Genomic DNA, 26,753 nt, shown 5'->3' with positions numbered 1-26,753 from the left:
GAAATAAATTGAATATATGTATAGCAAACAAATCGTATTAAGCACATATAGACCAAGAAATTATAATCTAGTTTTTGCTGATGATGCTGTTTAATCATGGATCACAACATGATTAATTTCTATGACCTTTGGCTACCTTAGATTATTTTGTACATTTATGGTGAATACAATTTCTCATATACTTTGTGGCTTAGCTATAAAAAAGCAAGTCAAACGCCGGTTCGCACAGTCTTAACGTTCGGGAGATCACAATGTCGTATTTAAAAAAGCTTTGCACAATATTCATTTTTCATGTATTCTTTTCACATTCTGATTGCAATCAAATTGCAGAGTTTAGTGAGGCTAAAGCACTAGTAGCCGAGTTGAGGTGAGTTTAAAAAGGCAAATACACATTTAACTGATTGAAGTCACTTTTTAGAGCGGAGGTGGAACGTCAGGGAAAGTTGCTTCAAGAACTAATCGGGAACCGCAATCTAAATTCCTTAGAGCCTCACGCACACAGCTGCTATGAAGCAGCAGGTCGAGCTAGCGGTATTTTTAAAATACAAGTTCCCGGTTTTAGCCTCAAGCCGTTCAAGGTTGCATGCGAAACAAACGATCACGGTGACGGCTGGACGATAATATTGCGACGCCAGGACGGAAGTGAGGACTTTTATCGTAATTGGAATGACTACAAAAATGGCTTTGGCGACCTGGAAGGTGAGTTCTTTATGGGCTTGGGAAAACTCCATGCAATAACTGCCGCTCAAAGACAAGCTGGTTCTACTAGAGAACGAGGACGGGGAAACATCATACGAGAAGTATAATAGGTTTGCGATTGGAGATGAATTGGAATCATTCGCGTTACACACGCTTGGGAATGCGAATGGAACTGCTGGGGATTCACTCAAATATCATCATGGTCAAAAATTTACGACTTTTGATCGGGATAATGATTCTGATCAGCTGAAAAACTGTGCGAAGACTTACAGTGCTGCCTGGTGGTACAATTCCTGTTATATGAGGTATGAACAGTTCTATGTATTTTAAGGTGTTCTAATTTAATATTCAAACAGCAACTTAAATGGAAAATATAATGATAACGACAAGGGCGTACATTGGGCAACCTTTAAAGATGTGGAACACTCATTAAAACGAGCAGTCATGATGATGCGGCCGATAATTGAATCTCAAATTGCATATTGATGTTCTGAATTCTTATGTAGACATAATAAATAAAATGAAAATTTCTTAAGCAGATCAGTTCTGGATTCCGATAACGGTTAAACTTTCCGACTGTTTTTTTTTTATTTCTGTATACCTTTATTTCATCAAACATTTACAATCTTTGCATTACTTCTATTTCTTTAATTGAGCTAATTTTGTACAATATTATCAATCAAAGCTTGCTTTCCGATGCCGATCTGTTATCAGTTGAGGCTGCAATAACGTTTTTATATTGTATTTATATAGTAATATATTTTATGTCATTAAACAGAGTGGTCAGTTGCCATTTAGCATCGAGTAGAAAAGGAAATGGTTTGAAATCGATTCGGATTTATTCGGCATCAAGTTCTCCAAAAATTCGAAATCCTCCGAAATCAAGAACAGGCGCACTTCTTTTGATTCATAAATGTAATTTCTTATTCAAATGATTGTAATAGTTCCCCTTCTCCCCGCACCACCCTCTATACTTTATACTTAACGTAACTTAGAAACTAGATATTCCAGATGATAGACTTATCGTATAGTACATGTACATATGTATATGTTAATATATAAATGCTACTGGGTGAGCTCATCATGTATCGGATGCCTCGAATTTGGCTTAAGGTTATCAGGATAAAGCAGCAAAACTGATTAAATCGGTATTTAAGTTTAAATGTTAATACCCTTTCACTAATAGAAAAGAGCATATTATTTTATGCAAAGTGCGTCTTTTTGTCCAACGTTATTTAAAGATTGAGAGATCAGAAATCCGGAATATATTCTCTTCTATATACCCGACAAGCAAAGTATTAAAATAGTCGGCTAAGCCCGACCGCAACATTATGCTTGCCACATGTAACCCGTTTGAATTGACTTTAAAGTTTTAGAAAATTCGTAAGAGCTGTTGTTGCTGCCACGCCCCTCTAACAAGGGACAAGTGAGGCGCAAATGACCTGCTGTCTGGGCGTTAATTAGAGTCAATTTCAGCAAAAATTTTAATTCCGCAAAAACAAATACGAGCACCACCAACGAGCCAAAAAGGCCAACATGCAACAGAGACAACATTCTGCCATGTTTGCTGGCAGCTGGTTGATAGAAATGCGGGGCAAAATGCTGGGAAAAGCTGGGAAAAACTGGGAAAACTGGTAGCGAACAGAAGCCATCAGCATTCAGTTGTGTTTGCGCAGCCGTGAGTAAAAAATTCAAAAACATAAACGGAAATTACCACAAAATAGAAACCACAGACCTTGTACACCCCTCCAACACACACACACACACACGCACACTCACACACATACACACACATATACACAGGGCATGCATCCCACAGAGAAATTTTGTTGTTGTTGCTACGCCGCAATCTAACAGGACAATCTTTTGATTAACATTCTTGGCATTTTGGGGGGAAATTAGTTTTTATGTTTATTACCTGAGCCATTACATCGCATGGAAAATGAACTTGTTGAGAGCATTTTCTCCTGATACCCTGTAAACAGAAAAACGCTTGAAGATGGGTAAGTTTCAAACTGATTAAGGATACTTGGGACAAGAGTTCAGGGCTAGGGTCTGTTAAGGATCTAGAGAGTCCTTTAAGTTTTAAGGCCTATTAAGATGAAATGTGTCCACCCCATAACCGTTGTCCCTCTATTAGGCGGACACATATTATTCGACAGTCGCTGTCCTCCCATGAGAGATTTTACTTTAATATGAGTTTATAATTGCGTCGATTAAATATCTTTTCCATATATTTCAAGCCATTTCACGACAACTTTAACTAATTCCATTAGAAGTAATTGAAGCGATACAAAAGAATTAATTCAGCTTAATTATCAATACACTAATGGACAATTTTAAATCATTCGATGAAATTTGTGTCAAAATGTATGCCTTGGAGGACTCTTCAGTCAGTTTTAGGATCATGTGTTCATAAATGTTGCTTGGCATTGGAGACTCACAAAGCGCCTGGTACAGGGTATACGCTAGTCGTGTTTCAACGACTAGCTCTCACTAGCTCCTGTTTTTTACGTGCTTTTTCAGCTTTGATATGATATAACAAAGTCCAGTTAGCTGCTGGCCGGTGAAAAGAAATGATCGCAATCAATACTTTCTGGAACGAAGCGGATGAGCTTAATTAATGCAAATGGTAGCCGCTCGTTGATTTTAATTTAGATTAGAGACTCTTATTATGTAAATGCTGGCAAATCGAAATGATTCAACGAAATTCACAGAAATCCCGTCAAATTCCATTTAGCGCCTGCAGCTCGTCCTGTCCGTTCGGCTCGTTCAATTAAGTAATTAAATTTCTGTGTCAAGTTTCGATTTAAATAAGAGCACCTGATACGGACCTTGTCGTTGTCATGTGTTATACGAAATTAATAAATGTTAAGTTCATATTGCAATATAAGCTGACATTTTAATTAACTAATCAAAACTAACGTTTGCCTTGTTTTCGCTCAAATTCACAGGTTTATTTGTTCAGAGCGTACACATAAATTCAATTTTCATCTTTTCGGTAATCGCATTTGGCCATGAACGTTCCGGCTTCGGCTCCGGCTCTGGTGCAGGCTCCGGTTCTGTGCTGGGGCTTGGCTGCGGGCATTTTGTTGCAGCTGCAGTTGGCATTTGTGCCTTCTAAGCCTGCCGAGCATTCCCCGAAGCTGCATCATGCTGCATGGCCATGGCCGTAAATCAGTGGGAATTATTTGTCACATGCACACAACTTATGTAAAGATAACGTATATTAATTTTGCACCTGGCGCAAATGTAACTAAGAGCTGCATCAAAAATGCCAGAGGCAATTTATTAGTTATGAATATTAGAAATATTCACATTTTCGCATTACATTTTGGCAATAATGCATTTTGCAATTGCCAACCAGATAGCTTTCAATTCTGGCTTCTAATTAAACGCAAATATGTAAACTCTCTTTATACAGCAGGCTGATTTATTTTTTCTTTTCGCCCAAAATTATTTATATGATTATGATAAGGGTCGGAGCATCCAAATATTTGTAAAAGTACTGGTTACAGTCCAAGCAAAAATAATAAATAAAAACTGACATTTTCTTTAAATATATTTAAGGTATTTTTTCAAATATATTGTTTTAAAAATTACTTTAAATCCAATCTGATTTTTCGCATATTATGTTTCTTATCTAAAAAAACATGCATCATCAGTTTACGACATTCGCAAATATATTATTTTTCTCGTTCATTGTTTCAATTCGGGCTTAAGCGCAGCTACGATGCAGATGATAAGCAGCCTATTTTGCACCTGCAATAAAAGGAGTATCATCAAGAAATAAAACATAACTTGCATTAAAAGTATTGCCCATTTTGTTTATTGTACTTTACAGCCCCTCGCTACCCGTCATCTATGCATGAACATATAGTATACATAATAAAAGGAACAAAGCGGAAATGCTTTCAAGTGTAATGATAAATGAACGCAAACTCTGAACATAAATCAACACGGTGGGAGTTGGGAGGTGGGACGGGCTTAGTTGGGGGCTTGGGTTGGGATCTCCAGATGCACCTCAGGCTGGGCTATGATGCTGCTGCTGATGGGTTAAGCCCAACTTCAGCGGCAAACTAACAACAAACAGGCTTGCTGCTGTCCAACCCAGCCCAACCCCGCCCTGCCTTCCTTGCCCGCACGCCCCTTTTGGATGATTTAAGCGCTGCTGCTCGACTCCAAATGTGTTGTGGGAAATATGCATAAAAGCAACACCGGTAAAATTTACAACAACAACAAAAAGATGAAGAATAACGAATTTTGTATATATATATAAATGCACGCATATAGTACAATATTTTTAATTTTTCACATTTTTTTCAGCAAGTGCAAAAAATAAGAAATAATAAAAGTTCAGCGCGATGGCAGGCAACGACAAGCGAAAGGTGCAGCTGCCACGCCCACATCCACACCCGCACACAGGGCCCGCAGAGAACTGATGCCCTCCCAGCTAACCCCACCCCTGCGCAGAGCCGCAGGCAATGTAAGGCACCCATGTGAGCCATTGCACACGTATTCACATTCACATTCACATTCACAGCTACATTCACATTCACATTCACATTCGCCGAGTCGCATCCGTTTCGGGTTGAAACATTTTTTTCGAAATTGCATTGTGAATAATGTAGTGTTAATTCTCGTGAGTGCCATGTACCCTGTTTTATGGGTTTAATGCTTTTGTTTATTGGTCTGCTGTTGTATCAAGCGCGCGTACGAGTCCGAGTACTCAGGGACTCACAGGGCTCAGCCCATCTGGATCTGGTAGCCGGGAATCGGCGCCACCCTAGAGCGAACTGTTGTTTCTGACATTTGACAAGAAAATGCATTTCACTTGGTATTTGGCCTTTAGTTATCGCAAGTTTTTCAGCTTTCCATGCACCGTGCATTGTCATAAATAAAAGTTTAATTTCTTTTGATCCCATGCATATTATTAATTGCCAAATAATAATAGCAAAGCAATGCCATAAATATTGATAGGAAATGACAGACAAATGCTAAAGTTCTACCCTAATGGCGGTTCAACACGAGTGTTATATTTCTATACCCTTACGAAGGTTATTTTTGTAATTTAACAAGCTGTGAAACGCGTCGAAAAATGTATTTTCGAACTTAGAAAGAATGTGTTTCCTATTGCCAATCTGCGTATATGAGATTTCAAAATTCTGGATTATTTAGAAAATCGCCCACGTTAAACGAAGTTTTTAATATAAATATGATTATAATCTTACTAGTAAATATGACGATATGAGGCGATATGATACAAGGCTTGGATCAGCTATTGCTGTTTGTTCTGGAAAGTACAAGTAGAATGGCACAGATCTGGAGGTGGAAGATAGAATAACTTTTATCGATTGCAATAGATAACATTTCATTAGTTTTACACCTTTAAATTTGGACATCTATTTTCCGCTAATATCTCGTCCGTATCAAAACAAAAAATTTTAAAATAAGCTGGAAGCTAATCGCACTAAACTTTTGCTCGTATAACCGTTTTTCGCCTTTGATACCCATTTTCCACCTTTCATCCCCATTTACCACCTTTGATCCTCTATTATACATAAAGTGTGATACAAGAATCCAATGATTTATTACAAAAATGTGTCTTAACCATTTTCCACGCATTTTTCACAGATGTTGGTGGAACCTCGCCCTTGTAGATAATTTTGGATATGATTGGATTGCCAAAGAATGTAGGGTATACAGTCTTCGTCGCACACGCCCATAACTATATATTTTCTGGCTTTATTGATTAAAAGTGTTCACTTGTATCTTGTTCTGTATAAAGCAAAATTTATGGCATTGGCCGACACTTAAATTGATTTTTTATCGCCTTTCAACACGACAAACTTTTTGCTGTCATGCATAAATTACGAGCGAGTTACTAATGGACAATCAATAATTATGATTGACAATATATGCGCTCGTTTTTGGAATCCGATTCGCATATCAATTAATTGATTTTCCAGCGCATTTCAGAAAATGTCACTCGCTCTTCATAAATACCCGAGTTCACTTTGTTACATATCAAGTTTGAATAATACAACAAAAAAGTTGATTGATTATGCGTTCATTATGTATTTTCTGTTGACCACTTAAATGCAAATTGTTTGCCAATTGTGCCAATTGTAGTTTTAATTACAGTTCAAAAACATTAAATTTAAAGTTTGATACGTGCTTGTAACAAATAAGAGATAAAAACTTTAGCATATTCGAAAAGTTTTTCCATTCGATTCATTGTTTCGATTTTTTTTTTTTTCATTTAACCTAGTTATGTGCATGTCAAATTCTGATTGTACATTTTTGCCAAAAGTATTTTCCACAACAATTTTACAATTTAGCCACACACACACACACACCCTGACAAAAAATATATGAAAATAAAATTACAAATGTCAAACACAAATTCATTAAGAAATTTTCTATTAAGTAAGTTTGTGCTCCATTTTGTTCGATTGTTTGCTTTAGACATAACAAACAGGTAAGAGTGCGCCAGCAGAGAGTGCTTTACTTGAAGATACCCTAGAATGAAGTACTTATACGAACTATAAAATATTTAGTACTATAAATATTTAGACGTTTAACCGATTAGGTGTTTAACCCTAAATTAAATAAAGCCAGTAAGCTACAGTGAGAGTGATTGAGCAGCAAATACCCTATATCCAATTTTGAAGGGAATTATGTTCGGTATGCAGTTCAGAACACAATCCTGATTGCAAAAATAGTTACATAAATAAATATATGATAAATCAATAGTTGAAATTGGTTAGAAATATATTTGTTTATTATTAATATTTTACTTTAAATTTAATAAACTATTAACCGCTGCTAGCTGGATTACTAATAAGAACCAATATCATATAACAATTTTTAGAGTCCCTTAGCCTAACTTAACCATAAGATATGCTTACTTTACTCTTTTTTATGGTTGCAGGGTATTCTAAAGAAAAACACTTGGTTACAGACATTTCAATTATTTTCCGGTACTTTTAGAAATTTTCCAAGTTATTTAAACTTTGCATATTTAACAGCTCAATATAATGTAAGCGCTTCAAATGTTTTTCCTGCGCACTTTAAACACACAAAAGACATGTGTACGTAGACACACATATACATATATATATATAAGCAAATATATACATATATACACATTTATATATGCATATGCGTATATGTATAGAAGCCATCCAAAACATATGGCAGATGTGCACGCAGGTTCGTCGGCTCTCCGTATAAACAATTTTAATAATTTCGTTTTATGAAAATTGCGCTCGGGTTAAATGATTCGAGAAGAATGCGAGAAAGGAAAACTCGTAGCTTTTTATGTTTTGTAAGCGTAACCAACGGACCTCTGCCTCCACCCCCATCCGCACCCCTGCTGGGCAATTGTCATGTGAGTAATTTATCTGGGCTAAAGCACAACGAAAGTTTGATGCTCTTTAAATGTTGGGGGCATTCATTTTCAGGATTGAAATTCCTTTGATTTCGTACTCAACAATCTAATCAGGAAATTTGTGCGCAGCAAATCTCTTTTAAATGAGCCACTAATTGCAAACTGTAGGATAATCATAGACGAACCATCTTACATCCCCTCTCCCCCTTCCAGCAACATTTGTAAACTAATCAAGAGGCGCGCTTTGTTTTAGACATACAGACGCATAGATAAGGGCGGGGTGGCAACATTTCCTCAGCTAAGAAGCAATTATCGCAGATGGGAAAAAGAGTTTTTGCGCTTGTTTTGCGGCAAGTTTTTTGGGCTAACTTTGGCTGCCCATTCGATCCATCCCACACTTTTCTAACCCTCTATCGCGTTCTGTTTGTGAAGCACGTTTATCAGTGGCTAAGTTTTTACTTCTGGCTTTGGCCTTCGCCTGCTCATTGTTAACTTTTCTGCCTTACTAATGGCTATCACAGAGATAAGTTCGACTACAAGCCAAAGTTTTATTTTGTAAGCAACGCTGTTAATCTGTCGAGTGTATAAGGATTGGAGGGGGAGCCTACGAGGTTCTGTTAAGACTTACAATCGCACACATGTTACTGACACACACACACACACACTCACACACTCACACACATTTACATAGTGCTAATCAAGTGCAGCTGTGTGCGTAATTTGTCGGTTTGATTTGTTGGCAACTTGTGGCACCTGTGCCACCTGCGCCATCTGCGTACTCTTTGACTTTGTGCCTTTTGCTTAATCATCATAAGTGTGAGATTAACTAATTTCTGCACTTTGCTACGAGAGATTAAAGATAAAAGCTCTTAATGATCTATTATTTTGTATAAGTTGTGGGAGTAATTTTTTAATAATTATTATTAATCATCCCAAATTAATATTAATATTAATATTCATATTGATATTATTATTTTTATTATTATTATTGTTATTATTATTATTATTATTATTATTATTATTATTATAATTATTGTTATTATTATTATTATTATTATTATTATTATTATTATTATTATTATTATTATTATTATTATTATTATTATTATTATTATTATTATTATTACTATTATTATTATCTTTATTATTATTATTATTATTATTATTATTATTATTATTATTATTATTATTATTATTTTTATTATTATTATTATTATTATTACTATTACTATTATTATTATTATTATTATTATTATTATTATTATTTGTTATTTTTAGCGACCTTTCCATTTTTGTTTTCAAAATTATACTTAAAGCTATAATTGGACATTAGATTCTTCCACTCATTGCACTAATCAGACTTAGTAATTATTAGATTTAATTATAGCCAGTAAACAGCTGTAATCTATCAAATATTATAATTCAGCTTTGAGTATTTATTAGACGGAAATATTCCAAAAGTTGTTGTTGCAAATATTCAAAAATTGTTAAAATCTCTTTATATTTAACAATAATTTTTATCTTTATATAATTCGCATTTAAAACAGCTTTAAAATAAAATTTTAATCAGCAGTTGAAATGCAAAATTTATATATTTTCGCTGCTCGTTCAGAAATTGTCTGACAGTGCCCGGAAATATACATATATTTATAAGTGTGTGTGTGTGTGTGTGTAAGTGGGCTGGCAGGTGAATAGACAGCTAGATTGTGTATGATGAGATTATTTGAATTACCTTTGCAATCAAATTGACACCACATAGACGTAACGTTACGGACCATGCGGACTGACAGGGACAGACAGTTGGACAGGCAGGAAACAGACAGCGCCAAGCAAATGCGATGTATGCAATTGCAGGAGCAGCGGGACAGAGGGAGAGGCAGAGGGGGGTAGAAGCAGCAGGAACCCAAGGATGTCGACTGATGGGCATGCCCAAGTGGCAGTCAAGACTTTATACATTATCCATATAGAGGCATAAGCAGTGTCTGCAATAATAATTTAAATGAAATTTTCACTAATGCTCGAAACACACATTTCATGAGCAGCTGCTCGGGGCTTGGAGTAGGCTGTTAATGAGAGTAGCAAAAGGGGATTGGGTAACAACATTCGACATTTACAAACGTTATAAGATCTTGGCAGAAATAAGTACATTTGTAAAATGTCTGAGCTAAAATTTGAGTACAACTGCAGCCAGTTTGAGGTGGAAGACACGGAAAATCTTTTCGGCCAAATGAGCTTGCAGCCGCAGGTAGAGCAGCATGTGGCCGAGTCCAACGAGAAGTTTGATGAGGACGACGAGAAGATGCTGAAGCAGCAGCAATTGGAACAGGATCTCGAGCAGCTGCAACGCCGCCAGAGCATTGTGTACGACAATGCCCAGAAGCAAGTGGCTGTACTCGAGAATTTGCTGAAGACCGTTGACTCCGACTGGCAGAAGGAGGTGCCAACGGGCGCAGTTACGCAGCAAGACCCCGCGCCGCAGGCCTACCGCTTCAAGGACATCTACGAGCACAAGAAGCAGCAGCTGCTGCGCCAGCGGGTCGAGCAGGAGCGTGCCCAGCGCCAGTTCCGCAGTCGTCCCATGCCCAACTTCGACCAGGTCCATCAGCAGCTGGCCAACAAGCAGGTCGTGCATCGCATCACCTGTGCGGTCACACCAAATGTCCTGAAAACGTCGCGCAACATGCTGCAAAAACGTCGCCAGAAGGTCGAGCAGCTGCTGCAGGAACGCGAGCAGGAGCAGCTGCAGCAGCAGAAGCTGCGCCCCAAGACCAAGCCGGTGCCCAAGTTTAATGCAGCGCCGCTGAAGCCAGCCAATGGGCAATCCTCGCAGTTTCAGCTGGAGGTCAAGCCCTTCCGTCTCTCCACGGAGCTGCGCGCCGAGCAGCGCAAGATATTCAATTCAAAGTCGCATCTGATGCAGGAAACCCGACGCCGGGAGCAGGCGGAGCAGCGCAAGCGTCTCGAGCACGAGGAGTACAAAAAGCAGCGCCAATTGGCCACATTCCGAGCCCGACCCAATCCGTTCAAGTTCCAATTCGAACGAACTGCCCATCAACTGTAGTCTCTCCAGATTGTTTATTGTTTGCGTTTATTTTTTTGGTTCCTTTTTGTTTAATCAAATTGTTTTGTTTTTCTTTTCGAGCTGAGTTTCTTTTAGTTATTGTTAATAAATTGTGTTAATACGATAACAATATGCTTCTACTTCTACTTTAGATGAATACAGCAGAAACAATTTCTGATCCATTGATAAAGGCATTAGTTGCCTTTATACATTTTGTTATAATATAACATTAAACAAGCGACAGCTTTCAAATTTAATGAGTGTCTGAAGTACAAAAAAATTCTAACTACAATAACTTATTTAAAAAAAAAAACATTTGTTCAAAAACAATTTGTTTGTAAGCAATACGCGTAGCTATTGAAGCAGGGGCTGTTTAAAGTTTTTTGGAAAAAACATAGGAATTTGTGTCCAAAAATATAGTCACTTTTAGTAACAGGAGCATCTGGGTACTATACTATTAACCCATTTATATTAAGACTTCAAGCCAGTGTTAAACTGATCTGGCTTGAACCCAGAATCACAATGTTTATGTATTTTCAACCGAAGTTGGAATCAAACCAAATTTTTTTAAACAATTATTTGGTTTCTTTTAATATATACGAATATATTATTACAAAAGTTTTATATATTTTTTAAAATTTTGCTAACGACATTTCATGGTACACTTTTTGATATATAGAGTAAGTTTTATGAATACAAATATTTATAATGAAAGGAATTCTTCGATTCGTATGAATTAAAATCCTTGGTTCATAGTTGTGCAAAACCAGGGTTACAAACCACTCTTGGAAATTTCATATTCTTGATATATATTTAAACACAATCTGTTAACATAACTCTGATGGATTATCGAACTCTTTCGCTACCTTTTTTTCTTGTATATGCACATTTCAGCTTTTTTGCTGTGGACCTCCTTAAATTTCAATAATCATTCACACACATGTGTGCACATATTCAATTTGTTCATTTAAAATAGCTCAGGTCGGGGCTCCATCAATCAAACGCCTGCCATCCAGTCACCCATTCCTCCCTCTTCGGACGACGACACCCTTCCCTCCCCAAACGATTGCCGCCCACGTGTTTCAGTACAAACAATTTGTTGTAAGTGTATCAATTGATGCGCCCCGCATTCGCATGTATGTTATGTTATGTATGCGTGTGGCCTGTATGACTGTGTGTGTGCGTGTGGGAGATCGTGAGTGTGTACGTGTGTGTGTGTGTGAGTGCACGTCACATAATCAAAAGCACAAATACTAAAACAAGCACTCAAACTGTCAAAGCAATGATTGATAGTGTTGACATTCGCTTTTTGGCTTCAAAACGCCAAGCAGCGAGCTCGGGAGTTTTTGTGCATTGAATTCTGTTAATGGGACGTTTGTCGATTCCATACAAAAACCTCTCAGCTCAACTCCCCTCCCCTCACCACGACTCCTTTCACCTGCCTTTCAGGTGTGGGCGAATGATGAATTGCACTGCATGTGTTTATATCGAGGTTGAGTGAAATTTGTATTTATTGCAAATTTGCTGACTAAGTTTAAAGGTGAGTTTCCATTTAAACTCAATAATTTAATGCGAAAATGTAGCAGAAAAAGTCTTGTCAATGTTTTTGCTCCTAACTGTTTACGCAATCGATGAAATATGCAATGTCATGATACATTTTATAAAACTAGTTTTTATGCAGATATAATTAAAGCATTATAAATATAATTTTCATATTAAATTAAGATTGCAAGTGTAACTAATTGAAAAAATAGTGTGCCCTTTTGTCTGAAAATAGGTTCTGTTTGCTTTATTTTAAAATGTATTTAGCAAAGATTACAAAAAAATCGTAGGTGAACCCAATCAGCTAATCATTTTATTACCAGGTTTCAAAATCAATTCTTAGTTTCCAAATAATAGATACATTTTTGTTTTATATTTTTTATTTAATATTTATTAATTTAAATTAAATCTTATTCAAAAGAGATGGAAATAAAGGTATCGCATGCAGCTCAAAAATAAATGTTAAATCAACATTTCAGCTTCCCCGCTAACGGTTAACTTTAAAACTGTGCTAACGGTTAACGGTATAACAGTTCAATTTGCCTCTGTTGTCAATAGATGGCGGACTGTTGCTTTAACAGCATGTTAATATAACAGAGGATAAGTAAATTAACTGCATTTAATTGGAAAAAAAAACGAATGAATATAATATAAATACCCGTAATTGGTAAAGTTAGTTTTATATATGAAGTTCCTTTAAAACTTTTGTATATAGAAACCAAATAATATGCTTACTATGTAGATTATTCTCAATTTAAAAGTGTAATAATATTGGAGCTAAGTGTTAATATTAAAATGTATAAAATGTCTGAAGAGCGCTACAGGGAGCTGAAGCTTAACATGGAACAATGTTCAGAATTTGATATGCTTGTCTGTGTGTGGTGGTGAGGGTGGGGTTTTGGAGGGGCGTATGTATGATTTTACTTTTGGTTTTTATGCGTGGGTTGTGGTTTAAATAAGACGCTTGCTGGATGCGAACAATGGACGGGTGTTAAAAAATACAAGGGTTTTGGTGGGGAGACGGATTTGGCTGGGCTACGGGGCGGATGCGTGTTGACGAGTCGCCGGCAATCTACAGAGCTTCGCTGGCTTTTTGTTTGCGGCTTGTGGCACAGTGGAATTTAATAACGTGCTGATGCATGCAAAATAACGCATAAAAACGTAAAAATGCACACGCAAAAAAAGGGGCAAACAAATTACAACACCACACACACACACACACATTCACACAGGCAAACAGAGAGACACAACCACAACAACACACAGAGAGAATGCGTCTGCGAACTGAGACAGCTCCAGTAGCTGCAGTAAAACAATTTTCGCAGTCAATTTTCCTTTATGAGCGGAAAATATCCCGCTGTGAAAATATGATACGCATATTGGCAGCCATCAGCCGAAGGCAACAACCCGCGCGCCCAACCCACTCCCCACAACTCTTGACGCTCGAATATGCAAAAAATTTGTGTACCACTTTAATTGAAACGGCAAATACTGAGTTAAATCAATCGAAAACAAAATAAAACACAAATTTCAATCAGATAGTCAGGAAAAAAAGGAGAAAAATGAGAAAAACAAACTGGAAATAAAAAAGTGCTAAAAAGTTCTCGAATTGCGACATAAAACGGCAACAAAAACTGAAGGTAGGACGAAGGCAACGCATTTGCTGCATAAAGTCAAAGTCATTAAAAAGTAATGTCATTCCGTCAACCAGACAGCCAGCCACGCCCACATCTACAATTGCCTTAGAGGTGGGGAGGGGTGGGGAGGGGAGGGGAGGGGGTCTAAGAGCCTGTCTCAACTCCTTCACTGGCAGGCGCTCCATTAATGATGGATGATGAATACTCGAGTCTTGAGTCCTGAGTGGCGACTCGGCTGGCGGCTGTTGCGCACCGAAAAATGATTTGATGAAAACATTTGAAATTTTTATCGGGTGCAAATTTATGCAGAACTGTTGATGTCATCGCCATTGCCCCTGTTCTTGCCCTCGCCTGCGTTGGCCACAGAAAAATGATGACGATGCGAGTGACGTTGAAATATGAAGCGACATTACCTACTCCCAAAGGCGGTCGGAGCAGCAGCAGCAGCAGCGGCAACAGCAGCTCCCAAGCTCCTAGAGCTGAAACTAGGGGCTGCAATGATTGGCTTTTTTCTTGAGCGTGCCCCCCTCTATGGGGGCTGTGGCATTTGCTGGGGCGCTGTGGGCGCAACGAAGCGCGACTGTTAACTGGGCTTGGCCTTAGCCGATAAGACGTTTTTTTTGTTGTTTGGGGGGAGGGCTTAATTTTTATTAACATTAGAAGTGCACTTAAAATTTGTAATAAATGACTTGGCAATTGATTGGAAGCTCACGATTTTATATGCTCCATAAAGCCTGATACAGTTGAACGAGCAGCTATATAAATACTTGCACATAACTATGCCATATAAATGCCAAAAATTGCCTAATAATAAATATACAGCTATTAAATAATCATTCACATGCTCAAATGCCGCTGGAGAACATAAAAACTTTATTGATTATTTGAATTAGTAAAAATATATCAATTTTGTTTATGATGTTTCCCTCAACAGAATTGGCTTCAGTTGTAGTTGCACGCTTCAATAGCGATCTTTGCCTGCATGAACTGTTTGAGAATTATAAGCAGTTGGAGGCCTAAATTAATCTTCGTGGTGCTTAGAGAAACTATACTAAGTATTTGTATACCATGGTGTATCTAAATGGTTTTTTGTATGCAATATAATTTGATGAAAATAATTCAAAAAGCCCTTATTTTATTTAAGTACAAAGACAAACAGGTATTCCATTCTATAGCTGAAAAGACGATTACATAGTCGCATTTTATTATTTTTACAATACGATAGTCTGAAGGGTAGCTTCAAATTTTTAACATATGTAAATTAACAAGATTATCTTTTATTTTTTTTAATTATAATCTATTGGTAAGGCTGTGTGCCTTTACTATGTCGCACATTGAGCAGACTTTAAGCTTCTGCTTGTCTATCAGATGGCTTCGAATCTATTTTCTAAATAATAAGGTTCTTGCTGAAATCAAAAATAAAAAAAAAGGAACATTTGTGATTTTTGAAGAAAATATTTGCACCGTACTAATCAGAGAGCATAAAATTTTAAGTTTTTCCAATAGATTCTCGTGACATCTTTATATTAGCTCCTGTTTTATTGACCATTCATTTTGAGGACTTGGTTTTATTGCGGCGTGTGTATTTCATAAACTTTGAACAAATTGCGTAAAACTTTTACGGATTTAACATGACAGTTACAGTACATGGTATCTAGGAGGACGACTGTGCACTTGCATACTATGTGCCATGTTCTCATGTACCTATGTACCATATACCATGTACCATATACCAAATACCATGTACCTTTTACTACTATGTATGGCTATTATAAAAGTTTTTTGTTTTTTTTTATATGCGTCTAGCCCCCATGGGTGTTACTCGGGCTGACGACTGTGGCTTCAAGTTTTTATTGCCGGGCGCTGTTTGACGTGAACCTGAAAGAACACACGGACTCCGATGTGGGCTACTGCTCGGCCGGGATGTTTTCTCTGGTTGGGCGTGTGCAGGCGGTGGGCACGTGTAGCTGCTCCCACAGGTGACGATGGCCTCGTTTATGAACAAACAGCAAAATGTTGTCAACATTTCGAAATTTATTTGTTCAATATACTTATAAGCGCACACAGACACAGACAAACGATGAGCATATGTTGACTGAGTGAATGTGCGTGTGTGTGTATGTGTGCTAGTGTGTGTGTCTGGGGCTGTTGTGTGCGTGTGTTATTAAATTAAACACAGAGCTGCCATCAGCGCTGGGGCCAAAAGCATTCATTAGCCACGTTTACTGCACCCGTGGCGACCTCCATTTTTCCTGATGAGTTTTGTTTTTTTCTGGGTTTTTGTATTTTTTTTTCGTGTTCCACGTTGTCCGCAAGTAAAACTTTCCTGTTGTTTCTGTATATTTGCTTTGTTTCTGTGATGGTGTGTGTGTGTGTGTGTGCGTGAGATTACCCAACTGTATCTGGTTTTGAAATAAGACACTTCCCACAGATGTGCTTCTGGCATGTCCATTTTGTATAAACTATTTGAAAACAAAAAGCTCTTTTGTGAGTAGATTGCAATTATTTTTGAATATCAATTGACTTTAAAGCCGTTTAGATGCAACGCAAATAACTACACACAGCCGTTTTCCACCAATTTTCCATAGTCGCGGGTGGAATATTCCAAAACCTCGACTGCTATACAAAGCTTTAAAGCAGCCAGTCAGAACAAGAAGGCTTTTAGTATATGGATATAGATCGATAGAATATTATATAAATTGAAATAGGATATGCTTTACAAGCTATGAAGCCTTGACTATATTAAGAAGAAATTAGGCGTGTCTTCTTTTGGAAATGCGACTCTTAGATATATGTATGTAAATATCTAGAATAGAAGAGGAAGCCAATTCGTATTGTGCAAGTTATCATCGTTAGTATCCTATTATCCTCATTTTTCATACATAAACACTTTGATTGTTTTACAATTTAGATGATAAGGCAATACAAAAAAATTATTAATCTGTGTATACTATACGAGATTTTATATAAAAAGTCTAGAAAATCGATGTCTTATATTTTACGAATTATGCTTAAAAAACTATCATCCAAAATCGATACTTATCGACATTTTGGAAATGGGGAAAGATATCGACAAAAAATAAGCAACTTGTTCTGCGAATGATATACGACAAATATTTCCAAAAATTGGGTACTTCCATACATAGGAATAAGTATCAGAGTAAGCTGTAAGGAACTACAATATATTTGCTGTACAGCCAGCTCCAACTGGGTAAATGTTGGCATTTCTTTTTTGATTACTTCGTCTATTTGCTGTGGCGGCTGTTGCCATTTCGTGACTGCGGCTGTGCCACGGTCTGTGCCCCGCCTCCTGCTTTGTGTAGTGGGTTGCATGTTGATGCTGTTTGGTGTTTTCGGTGTGATGTTACATTTTGATACGCGTATTTGTTCTAAAGTGTCCCGAGTACGTGATCTCCACTCGTGGCATATATTGAAATGATTATTGCGCGTCATTTTAGCGAAAATGGCAACGCGTCGGCTGGGTCTTTAGAGAGGAGGCCATCAACGTGTGGAAATATTAATGGGCCACAGTTGTTGTGCTTGGGCTGCAGTTAAATGCGATTTGACCTGTGTTTTTGGTAACGCCCAACGCATTAATTCTAATTAACTTTTTGCGGTTAGCTCATCAACCCAAAAAGGGACCAGGGCCGGGACTGGCGCCTGGACTGGGGCCTGGACCTAAGCCTGGAGCCTGAGCCTGGAGTCACAGCCGGTCGCAGTCGTTGCCGGTTTATGAGCACTCCCCAACGAAATAGCGTCAACAAATGAAGTGCAGGCAATAAAAAGCGACAAAAGCAAATGGCGAAACGTCGTCCTAGTCGTCCTTGTCGCCATTGTCCTGCCTGCGTTTTGTGCGTTGAGCCATGAAAATGGAAATGAAAATTTATGCGTACCAACTACCAAGCACAAATGCGCCGCGTTCGTGTGATTAAAACACCTGCGCCGACACCTGCCAACAGCAGCAGTAACAGCAGCAGCAGTAGCACTCACCATTACAGTCCTCCAGTTGGTCCTTCGTCCTGCGCCAGATTGTCTTCCGTCGCTCCGGCTCCCTCTCTGGTCAGGTGCCAGCACAGGTGATCATAGCTTTTCATTTTCGCCGCCTAATGAAACGTCATGTTATTTATGGCCGAGATGCGCTCTAATGCAAAGCCATTGCTTTCCATCTGCTCGCAGCAAACGGAACTAGGCCATCACGAATAAAATTTCACTCTGCGGATTACTCTGTGCAATCGCCAAAGGAGTCGCTTTTTAAACAGTCTCTGTCTGTGTTAAAGAAAGTCTTTTGTGGTAACAATTCAAAAAGAATATCGAAATATTTAATCATCAAGGAACTAAAAGATTACATGCTTCTACCGGAAATAGAGACAAATTTGATTTAATGATGCCAAATAATGTAGGGCAATATTTATTGAATCTGATTAAACGGGCTCAGTCCAAGTTAATTCGGACAATTATTAACTTGTTGTATTCAGTATCAGATCTGTAAGCACAAAAAAACGGTTGGTGGTTCGATTTCTGGTTCTAGTCAAGTCTATTTGGTTCGAAGCTGGCTTGTAACATCCTTGGACCCAGCTTTCGGTTCACATCTTGGCTTGTTATATATGTATATATATTTCGTACGAAGGCATGTAAGTATTTTATATATGTGTGTGTGTATGTAAGTGTGTGTGTGTGTGTGGGGGCGTGCGGGTGCTAGTGTGCGCATGCATGTTTGTTTTCTGATACCAAACGCAGACCAAACTTATTAGTCGCTGTGCTGCAAATTTAAATAAAACGAATTTCTCCCAAGTGCTCTACTCCTCGATTCTCAAGAATTCAAGTAGGCTCTGCAGTCTTTCATGACTTGGCAGGTAGTGTTGTGATTTTTCTTTGTTTTTTTGTTGTTTTATGTATGTATGTACACATATGTATGTATGTGTGTACACATATGTATGTATGTATATACACATATGTATGTATGTATGTATGTATGTATGTATGTATGTATGTATTTATATATGTATGTATGTATGTATGTATCTATGTATGTATGTATGTATTTATGTATGTATGTATGTATGTATGTATGTATTCATACATGTATGCATGCATACATGTTTGCATATATGCAAAACAAACAAACTTGCATTTGAATCGCATTTATCCCGAAGAAGCTTGTATTCTTCGAAAAGTGAAAAACACGTCTCAAAGGAATTTCCGTATAGATCTTTGGAAATGAATATGAGCTCGGAACGTCAGCCACCAAATCTTTGATCCCCATATTTAGGGTTTTTACTGAATATATGTATATATTTATATAAATATTTATAAAATCAACTGTTGTGCCAGCTTAAAGCTTACCATTTACTGAATAAGAAGAATGATGATAAACATTTAAGCCAATAATACTTTGATTCGTGACCTAAAGACCTTTCTCAGAATTTTTCTGTTAAGAAATTATAACAAACGTCAAAAGCTATTTTTTACCTAAGTGGCTTATTGGAGTGTAAAAATATTATATGAATGTACATAATTCATTCAACTAGCCAAAACTAAACAGAATTCGGCATGGATCGAAAGCAATTGACAATTTGACATGCATTAAGCTGTTCAATTTGTCTTTAGAATCAGTGCAGTCGGTATTCCCCACAGGAGTCTAGAAATATTGCTCAATTGTCACTTCAGTGAATGCTTCTATGGCTTTCTTACGCTTGTAGAGGATATTAGAGGTTAGTCAATGTATACTCAATGTATAACGCATAGAAGGAGACGTTTTCTAAACCATAATTAACATATATTATTGTCGTGAAATAAGGTTTTCTTTTTTTTTGTAGGCTGTACATATATTTCGTAGTTGGCCGGACAGGAACACTATATCATAGTGCTGTCACAGGAACATCCAGTCAAAAACTGGATACTAGTATGAAGTTTTTTCGATTTTCGATTTTTTTTTCTATCTAAATGACAAGATTAAGAGCTTCACTATGCTCTGAGCATACGTGTAAGTCGAACTATTATGCCAATTTGTTGCGTATAGGAACATTGGTCGAAAATAATGCATAAAGCATAAGGCACTTCTAGGGTATTTAATCTTCGGCATGCTGAAGATAGCCGTACTAGATTTCTTTTTTTTTTTTTGTGGACAACCTTCAACCCCAAACGTGTTCAGCATTGATAAATTTGGAGGCGTGCGGCGTGACTGGCGCTGGCCGAAGGCTCGTGATGAAGGATACGGGAAATGAGTTTCAGCGGGCAGCAGGCCATTAAAAATGCTAATGTGTCTATTGAATGCGAATTTTATGCAAATGACAAGGTTAAAAGCAAAATAAGAGCTACGCGCTGGTAATGCGATAAAAAATTTGACACATCATCACTTTTCAATAAAATCAACAAATTTTATTTAAGTCACCCAACGGATGCGCCTCGCTGCCCCGCTGCCCGGCTGCCCCGCCCAACCTTACAGCCCAGAGCTGCTCGAAAACTTTGGCTTTTTTTTGTGACTGGTACGCCACCACACAAAAGCGCTTGGGAAAGCCAGGAAGGATGTTCGATGAAGGCAGCAGGCCATAGGGACTGTGGAAGCTGGCTGAAAGTAATGCCATTTTCTATGGGGCCCTCCTACACTCCCCCATTTACCCAGAAGGGAAGCTTATCCATTTTGGCCATACGTTTTTGTGTGTGTGTGTGGGTGTGTGCTTTATATTATACCATTTTTTATTCTCTTCGCTTTGGTTGTTTTTCTTTGTTTGGGTTTTCCTTTCTTTCGGCTTTTCGCTTTTGTCAAATGGCTTTTATTGCGAGCCGGGCCACGGAAGTAGCCAGTAAGGCTTTTCAGTCCAAGCTGAAAATACTTTGCATTTGAAAATGTGAAATCCGGTTATGTTACTAATTTCTCTCCGCCCCCTCTGTCCCTCTCTCTCTTTCTCTTACAGGCTCTCATCCTTTTACAGATGCTCTTAGGTGCTTCCGGTTGGGTATATGTAGCTGGCGCATTCAACATCAATTACAGCATCCAAAGCAGAAAATGTAGTTCTCAATTCGCAATGGTAACCCAAATGTCACTCGCCGTGATTGATGGAATTGACAATTGCGCCGCCAACGCATAACCGTAGATGGATGAATCCGGGCACCGCCACCGCACTTAAGCCCCTCTCATCTGCCACTGTCACAACTCAAGCTACAGTCACCAGTCGGCAGTCGGCAGTCCCCAGTAACCAGTCACCAGTCACCAGTCACTAGTCACCAATCAGCAGTCAGCAGCAGCTCGAGTAGTTCCTATGTCATGTCAAGCGTTGCGTTTTCCGCTGTCAATCCGAGTAACATTTGTCTGGCAAAGGCAGCTCAATTAGGCGATTTGAAATCCCATCGAAGTTGTTAAAGAACCAAAGGGAACTCTACTTAAAGCCTACACATATTGGGGCTGTTATTTTGTGTTTTTCAAATCCCCTACTCATTGCAAGTGGGTATGAATAATATTGTAATAAAGTTGTATAAATGTAGGTAAAAGGCAGTAAGTGCATGGCACTAACAAGGCTTCAAAGCGTTTTTGAACCGAACAGGTTGGTGGCCCGGACTCAATCTTACTTTGTACTAAAAAAAAAACGTACTTTTAAGGAAATCTAAGCAGGTGAATCGAAACACGAATAGCATTTAATAATGGTTTAACGTTAAATAAAGACCTTTGATATACAGATAACCTGAAGGTCGTAACTTGCATCTGAACATATTTGTGTACTGCTTGCCATATTTTAGAAAAATAGCAATAATTAATATACATTTTGTTTTTGTGTTTATTTATTTAATTTTTATATTTTTATCTTTGATCTAATTGTAATCAGAAAGCTATGTTCAATTACGGACGGATATAATTTTTTTTGGGCGTGAACATGGGTTCAAGACTGTGGAAAAGCAAGTTCTACCTGAAGGGCCCTGGTCATTAATATGAATTATTTCCTAGATAAACAATTATTTATAACAGATTGTACATTTTTAGCTCAATGTCGTCAAAACGTTTTTGACATATTTGTAGAAACGTTGCTGGAAAACAGAAATATCTTAACAAGATATATATAGAAAGTGACAGGTCATTAATTCGGAACAATAGCTAATAAATTGCTCATAAACTACAAGTTCTGAACGAATTAAGGACCTGTCTTGTAGTTTTATGTGCATTCGGTGGGCGCCCATCAAATGGCCATCATAACTGCTGTGTAAATACAATTAACGCCTCATTTGTTCGCAGGTGGGATAATAGTGTCGATGGAGGGGTGGGAGGTGGGGGAACGCTTAAAACAGTTGCACGTTTATTTTCATTGCTGAAATGTTGTTGTTTTATTTGCCACCACCCCCCGGCCGCCTCCCGGCCAACGAATTCAGCGTTACCGTCGCCAAGTTGGCCAATTGAATTTGTTTTTTCCCATTTCGTGTAAACATCGCGTGCAATTACAAATATTTGACTAGCTCATTCGTATGAGTGCTCGCTCCTTACAATTCAAATTTTCCAACCAACTGGGCAAAACGAACCCTTATCAAAACACTAACAACAACCGCAGCAATAACAACAAACATAAACAAAACAGTTAAGATTATTAAATAAACTGACACCCTCTTTAAACAAGTCGAGCTCAGGTGTTTTACCATAATTATTTAATATACCTTGAGCCTTATAATTTGTAAAGAGTCAGTAAAATATTATTTGATGGCTTGTTTCTGAAAATGACTCTGCTGACCATGGATATGAGTCGAAAATTATTGATTTCCCTCCTACTATATTAAAACATAACAGTTACCTCTGATACCAGTGCCAAGCTGTCGTTTCAAGCACTCTAAAAAACATGATTTTGAATAAACACGATGTTTTCGAGCACTAGAAAGATAAACTTTTAATATCTTAGGTCTGTAACAGCTAGCTATCATAGAGTCTAAGACTTAAGGGCATGGCTTGACTAGACTGTTGATGATGAAGAGCATGAATGTATACTCCGATATCCAACATCGCAATTTTGGTGCCGCTAGCTCTTATAAGTTCCGAGATATGGCAATCGATTCTTATCGATTTCTAGGAAACAAAGCAAGTCATCAATGAATCACTTCTAAGAACTCGGCTGCCTCCTTCCGCCTGTTGCATACATTTGCACAAATATATTATACCTTTTTTACACCTAATCAACGGGTATGATTAGACGAGATACCTGACTGGAAATTAAGCCCAGATCGACGTAATTGATTTACATTTTTAATATATAAATCGGTGTAGGGAATTTAAATCAAAGTTATCTGGATTCTCTAGAAGTAAACCGACTCAGACACACACACACAGCTTAGTGTTTTATATTTTCTCCACACACATACGAACACACGCTCATATTAGCACATGGAGTTTCGGCCCAGTTTGTCCTCACGACACACATTCAAATGCCTCATCCTTGGCGACTCCGGCGTCGGTAAGTCCACATTTTTGCGCCGTCATGCAACTGGACAGTTCGAGGATCAACATGTGCCCACACACGGACTCAATGTGCACACGCTGCTGGTGGAGACGAACTATCAGGCCGTCGCGCTCGAGATGTGGGATATTGCAGGCGATTCTCGGCACGGAGGACTCCACAATGGTTACTTCTTCTTCGCCAGATGTGCCATCATCATGTTCGATTTGAGCGTGGCCAGCACTGCGGCCAGCGTGACACGTTGGCAGCAGCGTCTCGAGGAAATCTGCGACAACGATCTGCCGGTAGTCGTCTGTGGCAACAAGGCGGAGCTGGAGCGGATGTGCCCAGAGCTGTTATTTCGGCAGCAAGCCAACCTTGATTACTGTGAGCTGTCGGCACGCGCTGCCTGGAACTTGGCAGAGCCACTGCAGCTGCTCTGCCGGCGGCTGCTGATGCGCAAAGACCTCAAGCTGATCTCCCAGCCAACACTTAAGCCCGTTAAGGATTGTGACTACAATGAAGCTGCAATGAAGGAACAGATGGATTCGGTTATAGATAAAATGTTGCCACCGAAGATCAAAGCAGCTGAAACATGCGAGCCGAGTGAGGTTGGAGATTTCAAGCGTTTTATTGTCTTAAATGAGAGCTAGAACTTAAACGTATTTGCAAAAAAATTTAGGGTGTCAGTAAAGTAATTTAGTTTAAGCTATATACTACAGGGTTTATACACGTATAACTCCGTCTCAAAGATAGTTGCCACCAAACATCAAGATAGAGCCAAATATTTTCAACGCCTCCAATTCCACCAAGAAGTTTTTCCACTTCCTCTGAAAGAGGAAAAGATTTTTAAATTCTTTGGTTTCCAAGATATGGGCTTAACAAAAGTCAACATAAATACTTGCACGACACTCGCAGAGTCGAGGCTGAGAGAATATTCCATTTTTAGCATATTCCGCTCTTTAATTTTAAGTTACGGTGGGTATTTAAATTGTATTTGGTTTTACAGAAAGCAACATTTAAATATTGCTTGGACATTGTTTTTTTTGTAAGAACACATCGCACATATTTTATTAAATGTGTGGAAAATTTAAAAGCAACAAATGTCTCAGTAAACTAATGTCATGGAATAACTACCCTTTGCCACCAACAGATATCGTACAAAATATTTATTTACTCTATGTATTGCTTAATGCCTGATTAGTATAAATTTAAGGAAATAGTTGAATAGCCCAGAAAATGAATCACCCTGTTAATTAAAGAGCTCCTCGGAACGCGTCATCAAAAGCGATTTTGTTTGAGCTCGGAAAAATATGTGACGGCAATTTAATTAAAAACTTATGAATGAGTGAACAAAAAACTTTTGCACATCCTTTGACTTGAAGATGTTTTTATCGTTGTTGTGTGCACAAATGAATTCTGTACTCACACACACACACACAGAATTTTGTGTGTGTTTTGGCATGTGGAGATCAGCATAGGAGAACTATGTGAAGCGTTTTCTGAAAAAGCCCGAAGTTTTTACAGCGTAAAAATATAATTGGATAAATTGAAAAAGTTGTTTTTAGTTTTTATTTGTTGATTTTGCTAGCTTTACTAGCAACAGTTCAAATATTTCACTTTACCCTGTATTACCCTGTAGTAATAGTCATAAAGTATACGCCGCATCAACAGGCGAGACGTTCTAACTATAAATTTTTGACTGCTTTAACTTATAACGATTGACGGCTAAAGCAAAGATATCGGGTTTGCATCTTCCATCCGAAAGAAGGAGCTGAGTTGTGCCACAATTCTGGGAGAAGGAAAGGTGTGTTTCTTGTCGGAGAGTTAAATAAACGACAGCAACAAAATATTGACTCCAAATAATTTGTATACTATCTCCAGAGATAAAGCCTATTTCGAGTTGAAATATCGCTGCCGCTCAAGAATAGTCTTGAGAATAAACTCTTCTTAGACCTAGGCATAAGGTATTTGCTCTTGGTGTTTACTCCACTGGAGCCTTCACACTTGTTAATCTTGGCAAATCCAATTGGTAAATCGATCTAAAAGCACAATTGAAACTTTTCGATTATTTTGGCCAGGATTCAAGAATGCATTGTAAATGTATTTTGCACACACCAATTTTTGTCTCCTGGTCGCAATTTCACTTGGCACATTTACAAGCATTTCTCATCGGGTTTGGGGATTCATTTGGGCTGGGATTTGGGGCATGCTGGCCATTTTATTGTGTGTGCAGTCGGTAAAAGTGAATAAGAAAATTTGTTTGCCAACTTTTGGTGTAATTTGTAAACATCAAAGAGAATGCCAGAGAAAACATGTCCACGAGTCAAAGGGATCAAGAGTTGCTTTGCGAATTCGTGCGGAAATCTTCTACGTGTGCGGCATGCCAAAATCTCTCTGTGTTCGTGTGTGTGTGTGTGTGTGTGTGTGCACAGTATGGCAGCTGGCAGCAGCGTTCAGCCTCCAAATCCTGTCACAGCGTATTGTAGTATTCAACCAGTTGCCTTAACAAATCCGTTGATGCCGATGATACAACAGGCGGATTGTTTAACCCACAGCATATGCGCATCTCAATGGGCGCGTATCCCTGGAGCTGAAGCTATTCATGAATAGCATCTGAAATTCGAGTAGGTTTTCATAGTACATTGACGCTAATGAAGCGCCAAGCCCGAAAATTCGATGAAGTCCGCAGCTGCCGATGGGCTGTGGTGGACGCAACGTTTCGCCAAAAAGTTATGATAACAAAGAACTAATTAAGAAACATGACGTCCTTATGACAGCCTCGGCCCCGGCCTCAGACTCCGCACCAGCCGTAGTCCTAGACACTGCATTGGGCTCGTGCTCAGTTGAAGTCCTGGCACCAGCAGCAGCAGCAGCAGGAGCAACTGAAGCAGCAGCTCTGATGATGTCCTGATGTACTAATTAAGTTTTGAACGTGACGAGAAATTGCAAGTAGCAATTTCGTTGTTTGATTTTTCGCTGAGCAAAATTCTTGTTGCCTGTTCGCCTCCCCT

The 26,753-nt window shown here is 38.4% G+C and overlaps 2 protein-coding genes and 2 long non-coding RNA genes across 4 annotated transcripts; all 4 read left to right on the top strand.

The window, feature by feature from the left end:
• Window positions 1-207: 207 nt before the first annotated feature.
• LOC135427738 (uncharacterized) lies at window positions 208-1,267 on the top strand. The gene is made up of 3 exons (XR_010436123.1): window positions 208-367; window positions 419-1,004; window positions 1,056-1,267. It is a non-coding gene; the product is annotated as an uncharacterized LOC135427738 (long non-coding RNA).
• Window positions 1,268-10,167: 8,900 nt separating this feature from the next.
• Window positions 10,168-11,283, top strand: LOC135427737 (zinc finger protein 853). Its single transcript, XM_064681337.1, has one exon. It carries the CDS (start codon window positions 10,248-10,250, stop codon window positions 11,151-11,153), a length of 906 nt encoding a protein of 301 aa, XP_064537407.1. The 5' UTR covers window positions 10,168-10,247; the 3' UTR covers window positions 11,154-11,283.
• A 2,934-nt stretch (window positions 11,284-14,217) lies between these two features.
• LOC135427742 (uncharacterized) lies at window positions 14,218-15,038 on the top strand. Its single transcript, XR_010436125.1, has 2 exons — window positions 14,218-14,335; window positions 14,407-15,038. It is a non-coding gene; the product is annotated as an uncharacterized LOC135427742 (long non-coding RNA).
• An 8,649-nt stretch (window positions 15,039-23,687) lies between these two features.
• Window positions 23,688-24,392, top strand: LOC135427746 (GTP-binding nuclear protein Ran, testis-specific isoform-like). The gene has a single exon (XM_064681343.1). The coding sequence runs from the start codon at window positions 23,688-23,690 to the stop codon at window positions 24,390-24,392; it is 705 nt and encodes a 234-aa protein (XP_064537413.1).
• The last annotated feature ends 2,361 nt before the right edge of the window (window positions 24,393-26,753 follow it).

The sequence above is a fragment of the Drosophila montana genome, unplaced genomic scaffold (assembly GCF_035044405.1).
Source record: "Drosophila montana isolate Dmon_TW-CO22-7 unplaced genomic scaffold, ASM3504440v1 contig_2256_1, whole genome shotgun sequence".
Classification (NCBI taxonomy): domain Eukaryota; kingdom Metazoa; phylum Arthropoda; class Insecta; order Diptera; family Drosophilidae; genus Drosophila; species Drosophila montana.
The sequence above is the reverse complement of the archived record's forward strand: the minus strand, read 5'-3'. Positions and strand labels throughout refer to the sequence as shown.

Bases quoted from the DNA above. Each gene is read 5' to 3' on its own strand.
- LOC135427737 (XM_064681337.1), top strand. From the start codon at position 10,248: ATGTCTGAGCTAAAATTTGAGTACAACTGCAGCCAGTTTGAGGTGGAA.
- LOC135427746 (XM_064681343.1), top strand. From the start codon at position 23,688: ATGGAGTTTCGGCCCAGTTTGTCCTCACGACACACATTCAAATGCCTC.